This window comes from Rosa chinensis, chromosome 2 (assembly GCF_002994745.2).
Source record: "Rosa chinensis cultivar Old Blush chromosome 2, RchiOBHm-V2, whole genome shotgun sequence".
NCBI lineage: Eukaryota > Viridiplantae > Streptophyta > Magnoliopsida > Rosales > Rosaceae > Rosa > Rosa chinensis.
In genome coordinates, this window is record NC_037089.1 from 87716308 (window position 1) to 87731762 (window position 15455).

The 15455-nt window shown below is 41.6% G+C and overlaps 2 protein-coding genes across 3 annotated transcripts; one reads left to right on the plus strand and one right to left on the minus strand.

The window, feature by feature from the left end:
* The first annotated feature begins 85 nt into the window (after positions 1-85).
* Positions 86-12747, plus strand: LOC112190778. 2 transcript variants are annotated; one of them, XM_040515083.1, is made up of 14 exons: positions 86-663; positions 820-961; positions 1122-1258; positions 1375-1576; positions 1667-1905; positions 2069-2180; positions 2269-2413; positions 2514-2659; positions 2947-3116; positions 3245-3643; positions 3726-3781; positions 3895-4097; positions 4189-4762; positions 11968-12747. In XM_040515083.1, the coding sequence occupies exons 1-14, from the start codon at positions 439-441 to the stop codon at positions 12653-12655; spliced, it is 3438 nt and encodes a 1145-aa protein (XP_040371017.1). In that variant the 5' UTR covers positions 86-438; the 3' UTR covers positions 12656-12747. The 2 variants fall into 2 exon arrangements, with proteins under 2 accessions (XP_040371017.1, XP_040371016.1); XM_040515082.1 differs by having other exon boundaries at positions 4189-4758; positions 11964-12747.
* On the minus strand, positions 12675-14110 carry LOC112185331 (putative fasciclin-like arabinogalactan protein 20). Its single transcript, XM_024323570.2, has 2 exons — positions 13063-14110; positions 12675-12759 (listed from the first exon to the last, which is right to left on the minus strand). The coding sequence occupies exon 1, from the start codon at positions 14108-14110 to the stop codon at positions 13064-13066; it is 1047 nt and encodes a 348-aa protein (XP_024179338.1). The 3' UTR covers positions 12675-12759; position 13063.
* Positions 14111-15455: the final 1345 nt, after the last annotated feature.

The following is a 15455-nucleotide window of genomic DNA, read 5'->3' on the forward strand; positions in this document are numbered from 1 at the left end:
AAATGAAATGGTCCTCCGTCGTGAAAGACTAACTGACTATTGGAATGTTGGTCTAATCATGCGGGGTCAAACCGGTTAAGGCCATGAATTTCCCATTTTTGGCTTTATTGGTCCATGTTGTATAGCAAGCTCATTGAGGCCTTTAACCGAAAAAGAAAACTGACAGGTAGTGGTAGGTTGGTGAGTGGTGGTTAATGGTGTCTGTGAATTTCATTAAAGCAGCAGTTATGAGGGTGTGATGAACAAGGCCTCTGGTAGTTGCATGAGCTTTTCTTCTGTACATAGTCTTTTGAATTTAAAGCCGTAAATGACAAATAAACACACTTCAAACATTACTACAGCCACTGCCTTTGGGACCTTGTGCCTTCCAGCAACCACACTCTTCTTTTATTTTGCTCCTCCCGTCCTAGATTTAGGACTTAAATGTGATTTTCATTCATGGCCGTCGTTGCCAGGGGTTTGTTCATCAGGTTTCTTCAGCTCTATCTGTATGCTTTCATTATAGGGTACATTCAAATCTTAGCGGAGTCAACCGTACTCATTCGCTTCGATAGAGCTCCACCGGCACGGCCAAGGTACTCTTACGCTGTTTTCCGGTACTCAGTTGTTACACTGAATGGCTCAGATGCATGCAAAGAAAGAATCTGTTTCATTCACTGTCAGGTGCGTATTGTTCATTCTTCATTTAAGGTTCGTGATTTAGCTGATCATAAGAACTTCACGATTTTTTAGTTGATTAGCTGTTTATTTAAGATAAATGTAGTGTATCCGCACGAGCTACTTCTTTCATTCACAGTGACTGTATCTGTTTATGAACAGCTTGATGCCCAAACTCTGAGTCCATGTCCAGCTAAGGACATAGTATTCAGAAACTTGACAGTCAACAGTGACCATGAATTTCTTGTCAGTGTCACAACTTCGGATGGACAAAGAAACTCATCAGCTCATTCTTGGTTCATTGGTCAGTATTTATATCTGCCAAGTAATTCTGAGGTTCCTTATCTATAGCTACTTGCTAGGCCTTGTCTTTGTAAAACACTCTTGTATGAGCTCAAATTATTTCAATTAGTATCCCTAAAACCTTCTCTTGATACACCATTGTCTTGTAATTGATCTGATAGATACAATACCGCCAACTGCAACAATTTTTAGCAGAAAGAATTATACAAGCGCTGAAAGAATAGCCATTGATATCACTTTCAGTGAAGCTTGCACCGGGAAGGGTGGCTTTAGGTGTGTAAACTCATCAAGCTGTGATGTAAGTGGACTTCTTACTTATGCTTAACCAATTCATGAAGTTGTCATTTCAAGAATATTCATGTTATTAGCATGGAAAATTGTAGACAAAAGGTAACCTTCATGCTTTCTTTGTAGGTTATAATACATGGTCCAGCCCATGTACATGCATCTTCCTTGCGCATGATTAAACCTGGCATTAGTTACAGTCTAGATGTAATTCTCTCCTTTACAAGTATGAATGGTCGCGTTGTCATCAGAATGGCAGATAAATTTTGTACAGATCAGGCTGGAAATAGCTTCACAAGGACAAATGGTTCCACTATAATCATTCACGTTGGTAAGACATAACTTACAAACTTACTTCAATCATGATATATATGTTAATTGACTCCTCTGACAGTGATGACATCTGTAATGGATGTCTTAGATAGAAGGCCAGTGCTAGCAGATTTGTGGACCTCCGTTCCTGCCTATGAGTTAGTGATGAATGGAGTCCCAAGAACTGTCCTTGCAACTAACAAATTGGAGTATGTGCAAATATTTTTGGGCTTCAGTATTCCCATTATAAACACAACAGAGCAGGTCCTAAATGCAATGATTGTCAATTCGGGTAAATTAATACCTATTCATCGCAGAAATCAAGGAAGCCGCCAGTTTAATTTCCAAGTAAGCAGAACTTACAGCTGTGGTCTGAATAGTAAATAACATTAGCTGTTGAAGGGTTTTAGGTAGAACCAGTTTCTGTATCCACCACTGTTAATTTGTGTGTGTGTGCGTGCGTGCTTGTCTAAATCATTTCACAAATATGTTTAAAATTTTTACTTTGTAGATCAGGAATATATCTAGAACTGAAATCATTGTGATTGAATTACAAGCTGGACTATTAATCGGCAGGACAGGCACTCCTGTCTCACCGGTTCCCTCAATTACATTCCTTTATGGTATGACATTCTACAGTTTATAAGCTGAAGTTGGTTCAGGGAGTCTTTTGGAAGCTTTGTGGAGCTAATTGCTTTCCTTTTCTCTCAGATTCTGTGGAGACCGGTGTAGGGCTGAGTACTGGTTCTCCAAATGTTACTAAGGACCACAGCATAAATGTAGTAGTTGAGTTTACAAAGCCGGTTTTTGGCTTTGAGGCCTCAATGGTGAATGTGGTCGGGGGTAGAATAACAAGGCAGGTGCATATTGTTACTCTTGAAACTTCTGATATTACAACATGCCTATTGCCAAAACTCCCAAAAGTAATGTGCAATGTTTCTAATTTCCTTTTGCAGGTTTAGGGCACTTTCAAGAGCTCTTTACTCCTTGAATGTACAAGCAATCACTGAGCATATGGTGTCAATTTCTGTTCCTGCAGGGAAGGTATATGATATATCAGGAAATCTTAACATGGCATCTAACCAACTTGAAGTGAAACACTGTACGTCTCATTTCTTCTCTTATTTGGTTCTCTACATCTATTCATTCCCCACATTTATTTTCTTTTAATTTAATCAGTGATGATTCATTAGTTTTTGGTCCCTGGCCAATTTGAAACTTGCCAGAGAGTTTGGCATGCAAGACTATACTCTCACTACAGTATCTACTATAAGATATCAATGAAGCTTAATAATTGACAGACTTTAGCAAAAGGATATATATTGTCACACACACATGCGCACACACAGATTCACATGTCTTCTCTGCTTGACCCTCTAGTCTGTGCAGACTCAACCCCTGCAATATCAATGGCATTGCAGTCATTTGTTAGTGCTGGTATATTAGCAACATCACTAGCAGCTGCTATTCTCTCAATTTCAACTGCACATCTTGGAGCAGTGGGAATTGCTTCTGAGAGAATCAATGTTGTTGTCTCCGATTCCTCAATGAATCTACATGTAAGATTCAAATTGTTTAATAGAAGCAAATATCCAAGTGGAAAGCTTTCTTCATGTCTTGTTTTCACCCCATCTTGTAAACTCCTTTGAAATTAGTCCAATGTATTATCTGCTTGGTCTTAAAATAGGGTCTGGTCGGACACCTTCAAGTTTTTGTCCTCTCAGACTGGTTATCAGTTAATCAACCAATTGAATATTTCGAGACAACCAAAGGTCTTTGGTGGCTCATACCTCGTCAAAAGCTTCCATGGAAGAAGGATAGTGGTTCAGTTTTGCACCACCATGTCTACTTGGCTGAAGAGAATCTTCAGAGGAAATCTATTGCCTCATCTGTAGGAGGGTCTTCACATAAAGGGGTCAACGTTCAAGTTGACTTGTATCTAGCCAATTCTTCATATATGTGCAATGAAGTACCAGTGCCCATCAAGATGGGTCCCAAGTCTGGCTGGCTTCTTGAGCAGCATAACATGCATATGACTCCTTATGGATTACCCCTTCATTCTAATGAATATTTCATGTATTTCTTGGTGAGTATCTATTTAATGCATGCTGAAACTTTTTCTCTTCAATGTAAACCTATCTACGTATGGCTAATTATTTGTCTTACAGAGAGGAGAGCCATTGTCTGCTAGCAATGTCATCAAGGGAATGGAGAATTACCTAGGGTAGCTTCACAATTACCTTTAATGCTTTGATTTTAGTATGATTTTTCAAGTACCTAGAAGTACCAAAATTCAATAGATAAGCTAATGTTATTATGCCCAACTACTTTTAACAGGTGGGAAGACCTACTGATGAACTTGTTTTGGCTTGGTATTGGAGGAGGCACTTTAGTTATCATCCATTTATTGATATTAGTTTTCCTAAGATGGAGAACTGGAACACCAGCTCATGGTTTACTGTCAGTTCCCAGATTCGAGCTCTTTCTTCTAATTCTCATGCTACCTTGTATCTCTCAGTCCTCAACTTTTGTTATAAAAGGTAAGGATTTAAGTTTTGTTCTTTTTTAACTTGGTTGTTTTGGTGATCCCTCTAGGAACTTTTGAACTGAAGACTAACTCTATATTTACAGGTGGTACAACAGGAGGAATCATTACTGGAGCTTTGTTGCTGGCTATCCCAGCAGCTTTTATAATATCAGTGTGCCTTTTTAATTTAATTGCAATCTTCTCTGCCAGTTATGTTCAGTACAAGGAAGTCAAGCATGTAGCTAGAAAAGAACCGTGGTCTACAAGGATTTGGTATTATTTTACAGGGAGTCCTAGTGCTGGAAAGTGGTTTTATAAGGAAGGGATTCCTTCATCTTTCCTTCCACGTTTCGGGATTCTCTTTGAAAGTTTGAAGGGTCCTCCATTATTTGTGTTTGTTGATCAAAATGAACCAAACAGCGTATCCAAGTGGACCGGAAGTGGCAATAGTGGTATTGGGAGGATGCGACCAGTCAGCTTGGATGGCAGCATTGAGGAAATTAAGATTCCTATAAGGGTCTTGGGATGTGCTAGATCTTCCTACATTATTGTTGATCTTTCAAGACGGGTCTGCTTGGGGATCATATGTGGAGCTTACTCATCAAGGAAATCAAACCTAAGCCTCTTTGCACTGACCATTACGCTGGTACAGTTCATTTATCTATTTACTATCAAACTGTTTGAGGACAAGTATGAAATGATAAACAGAGAGAGAGAGTAATGTTTCTGTGAGGATATAGATTCAAGTGTGTTTATTCATCTCACACAAAGAGGTATTTATAGGAAAATATTACAAGTGTGAAAGCTCAAAGAGTAACTCAATTTGATAACCTCTACATTCACAGCTGCAGCCTTCTATGGTGGCTGTGATGATGATAAAATGCCATGCTTGTTGCCCTTTGGCATAAAGCTTGTCACACAAGTCACAATACCTACATTATACACTCAAGTACCTATTTGTATACATGATATAGACATTTATACTATGACTCATGTTTTGTACATGTGAATCATATATACTACAACACTCCCCTTGGATATTTCATGTCAAATAGTATTGTTTAGGTCGTGCGCTTCGAAATTGCCTCGTTAAAAACCTTGCCAAGTAATAAAACCCTGTGGGAAAAAACAACCTTGGTCGAAGGAGAAAAAGAGCACAACGCGCGTTTGAGTGTGGAGTATGTAACTGGATACTCCCCCTGATTTAGACTCCCCCTGAAGATCGTGGGAGTTCGGATAGCCTTCTCAATCCGATACTCTTCACATGTTTCTCGAAAGGGGATTTTGGTAACGACTTAGTAAATAAGTCCGCTACATTTTCCTCTGATCGGATTTGATTTACTTCAATTTTCAGAAGTGTTTGTTGTTGCTGATTGTAGAAGAATTTTGGCGATATATGCTTGGTATTGTCCCCCTTGATGAAACCTAATTTCATTTGCTCAATACAAGCTGCATTATCTTCGTAAATGCATGTAGGTTCTTCTGTGGTGGACTTCAAACCACAGGTTCCTCGAATGTGTCTATTTACAGACCTTAGCCATATGCATTCACGCACAGCTTCATGTAGAGCAATAATCTCTGCATGATTTGAGGAAGTAGCAACAAGGGTCTGTTTCGTGGATCTCCAAGATATCGCGGTGCTTCCCATGGTAAAGACATAACCTGTTTGGGAGCGACCTTTGTGAGGGTCAGAGAGATACCCTGCATCAGCAAAGCCCATCAAAACATCATTATCATTTTGATGGAGGGGAGGAGGAGAACGTCGGCCACCATGGAAAGTGTCGCCGGCGTTCATATTGCGGAAGGTGGCTTTTTGCCATGTGGGATCTAATCCCATACTTCCGTCCTTTCTTTTCTCCCTGTAGGGATAAAACAAGCCCATATCAATCGTACCTTTTAAGTATCGAAAGATTGTCTTTATACCAATCCAATGGCGGCGTGTTGGCGAGGAACTATGTCGAGCCAACAAGTTCACTGCGAATGAGATATCCGGTCTTGTGCATTGAGCTAAGTACAATAATGCACCTATTGCACTTAGATATGGCACTTCAGCCTCTAATAAGCCTTCGTCCTCATCCTTTGGACGAAATGGATCTTTTCTGGGCTCAAGGCTACGGCTGATCATGGGAGTACTCACAGGCTTTGCTTTATCTTCATTAAAGCGCCTTAGTAATTTTTGAGTATATGCTGACTGATGGATCATAATCCCATCACTACGGTGCTCGAGTTCTATTCCGAGACAAAACCGTGTTTTCCCAAGATCTTTCATCTCAAACTCGGATTTCAAATATTTAGCAGTTTCTTTTAACTCATTTAGAGTTCCAATTAGATTCATGTCATCGACATATACTGCTATAATTGCAATTCCGGAACTTGTTCTTTTAATGAACACGCATGGGCATATTTCATTGTTAATATATCCCTTCCTAATCAAGTAGTCACTTAGACGGTTATACCACATCCGTCCGGATTGTTTCAATCCATATAGTGAGCGTCTCAATCTTATTGAAAACGCGCTCCGTGGTTTAGAGCCATTTGATTTGGGTAATTGAAGTCCATCTGGAACCTTCATATATATCTCTGAATCTAGATCCCCATAGAGATATGCTGTAACCACATCCATAAGCTGCATGTCAAGTTTTTCGGAAACTACCAAACTGACAAGGTAGCGGAACGTTATAACGTCCATTACGGGAGAATATGTCTCCTCGTAGTCGATTCCAGGGCGTTGTGAGAAACCTTGTGCCACAAGGCGGGCTTTGTATCTAACAACCTCATTTTTCTCATTACGCTTTCTAACAAAGACCCATTTATGGCCAACAGGTTTTATATTTGGTGGTGTCAGCATTATAGACCCAAATACCTGTCTCTTTGTTAGTGAATCCAATTCAGTCTGGATCGCATCTTTCCATTTAGACCAATCTGCTCTTCGTTGACATTCTTCAACGGAGCGAGGTTCGATATCATCGTATTCTATAATTCCTTTTGCAATATGATATGCAAAAGCATCATTAATAGTCATAGAATTTCTATCCATCACCCCATGTATACTAGTGTAATTCATGGAGATCTCTCTATTCTCTGGAATTGGTTCTTTTATTGGAGCGTCCTCCAATGATGTCTCTTTGACATAACCATAATCCGGAATATTTTCATGAGAGGGATTAATTGTATCGATGATTAATGGATTATTTTGTGCCAAACTCGCTTTCTTTCTTGGGCGAGAATCCATCGAACCAATGGGCCTCCCGCGCTTCCTGGCGGGAGCCATGGGTCTAGCCACTACATCACCCATATAGGGGACGTTGGCGCCATTCTCATGTATTCTTGAGATGGCATCATGTCCTCTAGTGTTAGGGACATCAATCCTTGCAGGCACATTTGCAGCAGGTATATGTGATCTTGTCACTTTAGCGATATCAGAAAACGCATCAGGCATTGATTCTGCTACGTTCTGAAGATCGAGAATCCTCCGCACTTCTATTTCAGATTGTGCTGTTCGGGGATCAAGATGAGACAGAGTGGGGACAAACCACGACAATTCCTGTCTTTTCTGTTGAACATTACTGTTCATGTCTCCCCCTAATGATGGGAAGACTGTCTCATCAAAGTGACAATCCGCAAATCTAGCGGTAAATAGATCGCCTGTCAAGGGTTCTATATAGCGGATAATGGTGGGAGAGTCATATCCAGTATAAAGACCTAATCGTCTTTGAGGACCCATTTTGGTGCGCTGTGGCGGCGCAATTGGCACATAGACTGCACACCCGAATATTCGTAAGTGTGAGACATCGGGCTCATACCCAGTGACCATCTGGGAAGCAGAAAATGGTTGGGTGGCAGTGGGCCTCAGACGAATAAGCACAGCTGCGTGCAATATTGCATAGCCCCAAGCAGAAATAGGGAGATTGGTGCGCATAACCAATGCTCGAGCAACCATTTGAAGTCTTTTAATGGCAGCTTCTGCGAGACCATTTTGGGTGTGTACATGAGGTACAGGGTGTTCAACCTCGATCCCAATGGACATGCAATAATCATCAAAAGTTTTTGATGTAAACTCTCCAGCATTGTCAAGACGAATTGACTTAATAGGATGATCAGGGTGGTGAGCCCTTAATTTAATGATCTGTGCTAGGAGTTTAGCAAATGCAGCATTTCTCGTGGATAATAGCATGACATGTGACCAGCGTGTCGATGCATCAACCAACACCATAAAATATCTAAATGGTCCGCAAGTTGGTTGAATAGGTCCACAAATATCACCTTGTATTCTTTGCAAGAATGGTATATTTTCTTTAGAGTCCTTTGCATAGGATGGTCTTGATCCTACCTTTGCTAAAGAGCAAGCCTTACAAAACGAATGATATGAAGTAGTTCTTTCGACCAATCTTTGGTTCGTACTTCTTTTCGTTTTGAAGAATGGATGTCCGTGTGAAGTTTTTAATATACGGAGCATCATATCACGACCTGGGTGACCCAAGCGGTCGTGCCAAAGTCTATATGTGTCAGAATCCCATAAATTTTCATTCATGACATGGTTGGATTCAATTACTCTGATAGTGGTTGCATATAATCCACTAGAGCGACACATAAGTTTCTCTAATACTCGTGTATTTCCGTAGTTATTAGAGGTAATGCAAAGGAACTCTTGTCCATTCTCACAATGTGTTTCCACATGAAGATCATTGGCTCTTATATCTTTAAAACTCAATAGGGTTCTTCCAGCCCTAGGAGCATATAGAGCTTCGATGATATTAATATTCGTGCCATTTGGCAACAAAAATTGAGCTGGTCCTCGACCATGAATCAATTGTGATGATCCTGCCATCGTAGTTATTGAAGATCGACTAGGCTTCATCCATAAAAATAATTGCCTGTGTCGTAATATAGTATGTGTGGTGCCACTATCAAGAAGGCATTCCATTTCTCCGGAAAACATACTGAAAAAGGAGTAAAGTTCGGAATATTAACACATGTCCATGACATTGAATGCGATACTTTATTAATAAGGAAAATAACCAATGATTACATCAAGGTTTCCAAAGTCTATTCCAAAGTACAATCAAACTTTATACAAATTGTAATTGCTCATTCCGTTTGGTAATTCCAATGAAATATGACCAGGGAAGTAGAGAGATGTTGGTGGAGCGAGGCTCGCTTAAATACCATGGTCTCAATTACTTTCCTAGACATCATATTTCATTGGGTACACCACATAAGAAAAAGTCAATACAATTGTTATTGATTAAGGCACATTTGCCCTTGGAAAATAGAAAAGGACTATTCTAATCAAAGTCTGCTGCATCCTCGTGCATTTGTTCAGCTTTGAAGTCCTCTATTGTGAGATTGACATCTTCACTATCTTCATTTTCGGCAAGGTTGGATTCTTGCTCCCTGTTTTGCCTATACTCTTTGTAGCTTGCAGCTAGTTTAGTACTTGCATGGCATTGTTTGAACCAATGCTCGATTGATCCGCATCTATGACACACGTCATTATGGTTGCCTCCTTTCATTGGAGGTGCAGTTTGTCCATGTTGTGGATATTCCCTAGGAGGGTTACTGCTACTACCACGCCTTATGATGCGACCTCCACGGCCCATATTGTTATTATATTCACCTCTCCCACGTGTGGAGTTGCCACCACGTGTGAAGTTGCCACGTGTGGAGTTACCACCACGTGTGAAGTTGCCACCACGAGTGTCCGCTTTAAAGTTGCGGTTTCTCTCTTTATTGGGGTGGTTATATGGGCCCGTACGCCTTTCTTGTCCCTTATTATTAGGGTATTGCTGCTTGCGCCCCTTTTTGGGTGCATTATAATTTGCCTCACGGACGCTCTTGGTTCCTATGGGCCTAGAATTATAATTCTTTACAAGGATGTTGTCGTACTTTTCAGATACCGACAAAATATTAATAAGCTCATTAAACCTTGTAATTCGTCCAGCATTGACTTCTGTGCGAAATTGCTTTGATATCACAATTGCTGAGACGGGAATGGTGGAGAGAGTCTTCTCAAGTAGCTCATCTTCTGTGAGAGGCTTTCCACAGAACTTCAACATAGCTTTGAGTCGAAGAGCTTCCGAATTATATTCTGCAACAGACTTAAAGTCGGAGAAGCGTATATTATTCCACTGAACCTTCAAGTCAGGGAGGAGGGTATCTTGGATATTACCAAAACGCTCTTCTAGCGCTACCCATAAGTCTCGAGCATCTCTCATTGACATATACTCTAGTCTGAGAGCTTTATCCATATGGCGCCGCATCAAGATAATAGCTTGTGCATGCTTTGTAGGTGTTCTTTGGAACACAAGGCCTGGATTAGGAGCTTGAATTATGGGCAATATCCCTCTTGAAGTGAGGTGGTTCTCAACGTCGGTTACCCAACTATAGTATTCCGAACCCGTTGAGTCAAGCATTTGAAAGTCGAGTCTAGGTGCATTCGACATCCTGAAGATAAGAGAAGATATATTAGTTTCGGAGTTCAAAACTTCCACGAAATCTAAAATCAATAATCTTTAGACCAAAACAATGATGTTTTGCGGACAATCTTAGTCCGAATATTATGAACACTCTTAGTTCATAATTACGAACGCTCTTAGTTCGTTTAGCGTGAATTTCTTGGAATTCCGCTTTTGATTGTAAGTTCCCGAGAAAAATAAAGAGAAGAAGGATAGAGTAAAAACTCAAAAACGGGAACTTTTAGTAAATATTACCTTGGAATAATATTGCCGGAAAAAGTTGTCCAAAAATTGCCGGAAAAGTTGTCGGAAAGTTGCCGGAAAGTTGTCCGAAAGTCGCCGGAAAAGTTGTCGGAAAGTCGCCGGAAAAGTCGCCGGAAAGTTGTCCGAAAGTCGCCGGAAAAGTTGTCGGAAAGTCGCCGGAAAGTTGTCCGAAAGTCGCCGGAAAAATTGTCGGAAAGTCGCCGGAAAGTTGTCGGAAAGTTGCTGGAAAAGTCGCCGGAAAGTTGTCCGAAAGTCGCCGGAAAAGTTGTCGGAAAGTCGCCGGAAAAGTCGCCGGAAAGTTGTCCGACAGATGTGTCGACAGCTGCTCGGCAGCAGCTCGGCAGCTGCTCGGCAGGTGGCTCGGCAGCTGCTGCGCAGCTGCTCGGCAGGCCTTCGGCAGATGCTGCGCAGCTGCTAGGCAGGCCTTCGGCAGGTGCTGTCGACAGGACTCGGCAGGACTCGGCAGGAGCGCTCGGCAGCTTTCGGCAGATGCGCTCGGCAGCTTTCGGCAGATGCGCTCGACAGCTTTCGGCAGATGCGCTCGACAGCTTTCGGCAGATATCGGCAGGACTCGGCAGGGCTTCGACAGCGGTTCGGCAGCGGTCCAAATTTTCCGTTGGCCGGTTCTGGCTGTTTCCGGCCGGTTCTGGAGGTTCTGAAACCGGTTCTGAGCTTCTTGAATCAAGGGCTTTGATATGAGCTAGGGTTTGGAGGTTTTTTGCAAGTTTGAAAAAATGACTTCGATCGGATTATGAACTACCTCTCCTCTTTTCAATTTCGATTCTGATTCTAGAGCAATTTCGTGCTGATAACGTGTTTGAGGACAAGTATGAAATGATAAACAGAGAGAGAGAGTAATGTTTCTGTGAGGATATAGATTCAAGTGTGTTTATTCATCTCACACAAAGAGGTATTTATAGGAAAATATTACAAGTGTGAAAGCTCAAAGAGTAACTCAATTTGATAACCTCTACATTCACAGCTGCAGCCTTCTATGGTGGCTGTGATGATGATAAAATGCCATGCTTGTTGCCCTTTGGCATAAAGCTTGTCACACAAGTCACAATACCTACATTATACACTCAAGTACCTATTTGTATACATGATATAGACATTTATACTATGACTCATGTTTTGTACATGTGAATCATATATACTACAACAATATATCAGCAGGGGAGTCCATGTGGTGGAAAGTATTTCTCTACTGTGTGAGGTTGGCATCTTTGCTCTATTTATCAGTATTAATGGCTCAAATCCAGTCAAAGCGAGAAATGCAGGGTTCTTAATGCTAGGTCTTCTCTTCCTTACCTTTGTTACCCAACTTATCAATGAGTGGTATGCTTTGATGAAGTTCATATTAAGATTCTCTCAGCCTCAAAAGAATTCGTTCAAACTTGGTTTAAAGTTTGCTGCTAAGGGCCTTATCCTCCCATTCCTTCCAAAGAAGCAGTGGCCAAGAGTCATACCTGCATCATCCCATCCGAAAACAGGTCTACCTCCAGTCCTTCCTCCAGGTCCAGATACAAAATCTGGAAGGAGAGATGTGAGAGCACCAGGCGGTAACACTATGACTGCAACTGTAGTCCCTGTACTCAGTCCTGGATCACCTGGCCCTAATGTTCTACAAATGACAGCAGGTTCCTCTACTTCCGAGACTGCACTAGGTACGCAGAGAGCAGTGGAAGCAAAACAGCTAAAGGGACTGAAATTAGAGCAGAGAAGTGATCTGATGAAACTGAGGGAGTTGGCAAGGGCAAGTTTTTCAGGGGATTCAAATTTCGAGAAAGCTAGCACCAGCTATGGTCCTAAACCCCAAGCTCCCTACTTCTACGATAGAACACCAGTGTAAAAATTCCTAGTGTGAGTTGGGCCATTTTGCTCAAGTTTGTACTCCTGCACAATGCACATAATTCTATTGCTCCTGAATCATATCAGTTCTAACTTCTAATGCTCCTGTCCAGTTCATCTAATTCAGTAACACATTTTCACATATTCGAAAAGAGCAAAATATGAATGAAGATCATTCAAAGGTGTTAAATTTCCTATTTCAACAACACAGTTTCCTTCAACAAAAGCCATGAATCTAACAATTCAATCCCACCAGCTATTCTGAGACAAAAACATACAATCTGAGATTCACGGCTTCTGAAATCAACTCTATCTAAATCCAATTCTTGATGTGAAAAAAAAACACACACAGAATATACGAACTTGTTATCAAAATCTTGCTCCAAGTTATCAAAATCTTGTTTATACCTCAGTGATAGTCATCAAAACCTTGAGGGTTGATCTGATCAGCAACATTGGCAACAAACCCATCAGTGAAACCAGCACCACCATCTTCTTGATCTCCAACCGGGTCTTCTTCTTGCCTCACCATCTGCTTCTGTGACGTCAGCAAGTGATTGACGCCATGAACAACCAGGAAGCGGCTCTGGTAGAGGTCCTGATCGGCCACCGGAACATCATTGAGCACAGGGACGTCACCCATCTTGATCACATGGATCATAAACTCTTCTTCAAAAGTCGGCAGCATCGTCCCGTCATCAAGCGCCACCAGGTCTTGCCACGTCAGCAGCCTCGGCACCACGTGCTGCCGGAAAATCTCCGAGTAATCGGAGCTGTTCCTCGCGTAGTCTTCGACGGCGTCGTCGACCGCTGCGAACACCGTCAGTGCCGTCTTCCGGTTGAACCCGATCAGCTGGGCGTCAAGAAACGCGGCCATGATCGAACAGCCTTTGGACCTCAGCAGATCCGCAACCGACCCGAACGGCCGGTGCGGCTGTCCCGAAATTCCAGCGATCGGAGCCGGCGCCGGAGCTTCTTCAGCCTCCAAGAAAGTCAAGTTAAAGAACCGATCGACGGCGTATATGATCACCGACCCGTCGTCCAGAACCGAATTCGGGTCGACCCGAACGTCGTTGACAGACGAGTAGCCTTCGACGGCCGGAGTCGAAGTCACGGTGAGTGAGTAATTCGGGAGCAGAGTCTGGATTTTGGTGCCGCGGTGGAGGTAGGGTAGGGTTTTGACGGAGAATCGTCGCGGCGAGATGTGGTACCGGAGCAGAGGCAGCGAGGGTGGGCCCGACTGGAAGAAGGCGGTGTCCGACGGAGCGAAGATGGTGGCGGTGGGAGAGTCGAAGTTGAGGCCGGCGCTGGCGGCGAGCTGGAGGGTGAGGGCCATGGAGAGGTAGCCGGAGTTGGAGAGGGTGTTTGCGGCGGTGAGGAGGGGGGTGGCGGAGGAAGCGACGGCGGAGGAAGAGAGGGAGAGGAGAATCAGAAAGAGGAGAAGCGAGGTGGCCATGGGAGAGGTTTTCATTTTTTCAGAGAGTGAGAGAATTCTAGGGTTTGGTTTGTTTGTGATTTCAGGGATTGGAGAATCTGTTAGGGGGTTTTAAGCAGAAGTAAAAAGGGCGGGAAATCAAGAAATGGGGTCGGTTGGTTTGTTAGGCGGTTACGGCTATGACGTAAGAAAAATGTGGGTTATTTCGTTTGGGCAGAAAAATGTATAGTGTTTTTTTTTTTTTTTTTAGAGGAAACAAAAAAAGTTTGGTGTTTGATAAATTTATTTATCAAATGATGCCATTTATGTTACGCTGACAGTCAGTGTGTGTTTTGAGATAGGCCTCATCAAAAAGCCCGCGGATCAAGTGGGCCGATGGAGGCCCGCCGGTCCTGAGGGCTTTTAGCCCGGCCCGGTCCGGCCCGTCAAAAAACCCGCAAAAGCCCGCCTAGGTGGGCTGAGGGCCGGCCCGTCTAAAGCCCGCAAAAACCCTGCCCGGCCCGCCAAAGGCCCGCTAGGCCCGGCCCGTAAAAGCCCGTAAAATATTTTTTATATATATATATATATATATGTAGATATGTGTGTGTGTGTGTTTATAAATATATATATACACACACCCACACATAGATATATATTTGTGTGTGTGTGTTTATATATATATATATATATATATATATGTGTGTGTGTGTGTGTGTTATATATATATAGAAAAGATATATATGCATTACCGCATAATAAATATATATATATAGATATATATTATATGTGTGTGTCTGTTTATATATATGTATATATATTTATAGAGAAATTTTAAATACACACCCCAAACTACTTAATACACATCCCTATTATTTTATATTTCAAATCAGATTTTATAGGTAGGTTAAATGACCAAAATAGACATCCATATATTAGAATAAAAATAAAAATAATCATATCTTCCTTATATTATTCTATAATTATAAACGCAATGAATTTCTATACACGACATCCTCATTTAGAACAAAAATAAAGTTAGAAACCATATAATTTAAATTTTCCTTAAATAAATTGTAATTAAATAGGGCGAGAGACCATATAATTTAGAATTTCGAAATCAATGACATTAAATGTTTTTAAAACATATCGCTTTACTCCCACTTTTTAAGTTTTTAGTTCTTTTTTTTCTTTTCTAAAAGTTATAATTAGTCAATTTATTATCTAATATAAAACAGCACAAGTATAAAACTTTGTAATTGTTAATTTGTTTAACCATCCAATGACAACTTCGTAGTCCGCCATTATAGAGGAATTACTAATACAGTTTTGGTTGAATGTTCGACTCAAAATTTTATACTAGGGTGTTTGGTGGATGAGAACTCAAATA

Bases quoted from the DNA above. Each gene is read 5' to 3' on its own strand.
- LOC112190778 (XM_040515083.1), top strand. From the start codon at position 439: ATGGCCGTCGTTGCCAGGGGTTTGTTCATCAGGTTTCTTCAGCTCTAT. The intron at 1,906-2,068 runs GTAAGCAGAACT...TTTACTTTGTAG, and splicing joins GCCGCCAGTTTAATTTCCAA to ATCAGGAATATATCTAGAAC. The intron at 2,660-2,946 runs GTACGTCTCATT...TAGTCTGTGCAG, and splicing joins CCAACTTGAAGTGAAACACT to ACTCAACCCCTGCAATATCA.
- LOC112185331 (XM_024323570.2), bottom strand. From the start codon at position 14,110: ATGGCCACCTCGCTTCTCCTCTTTCTGATTCTCCTCTCCCTCTCTTCC.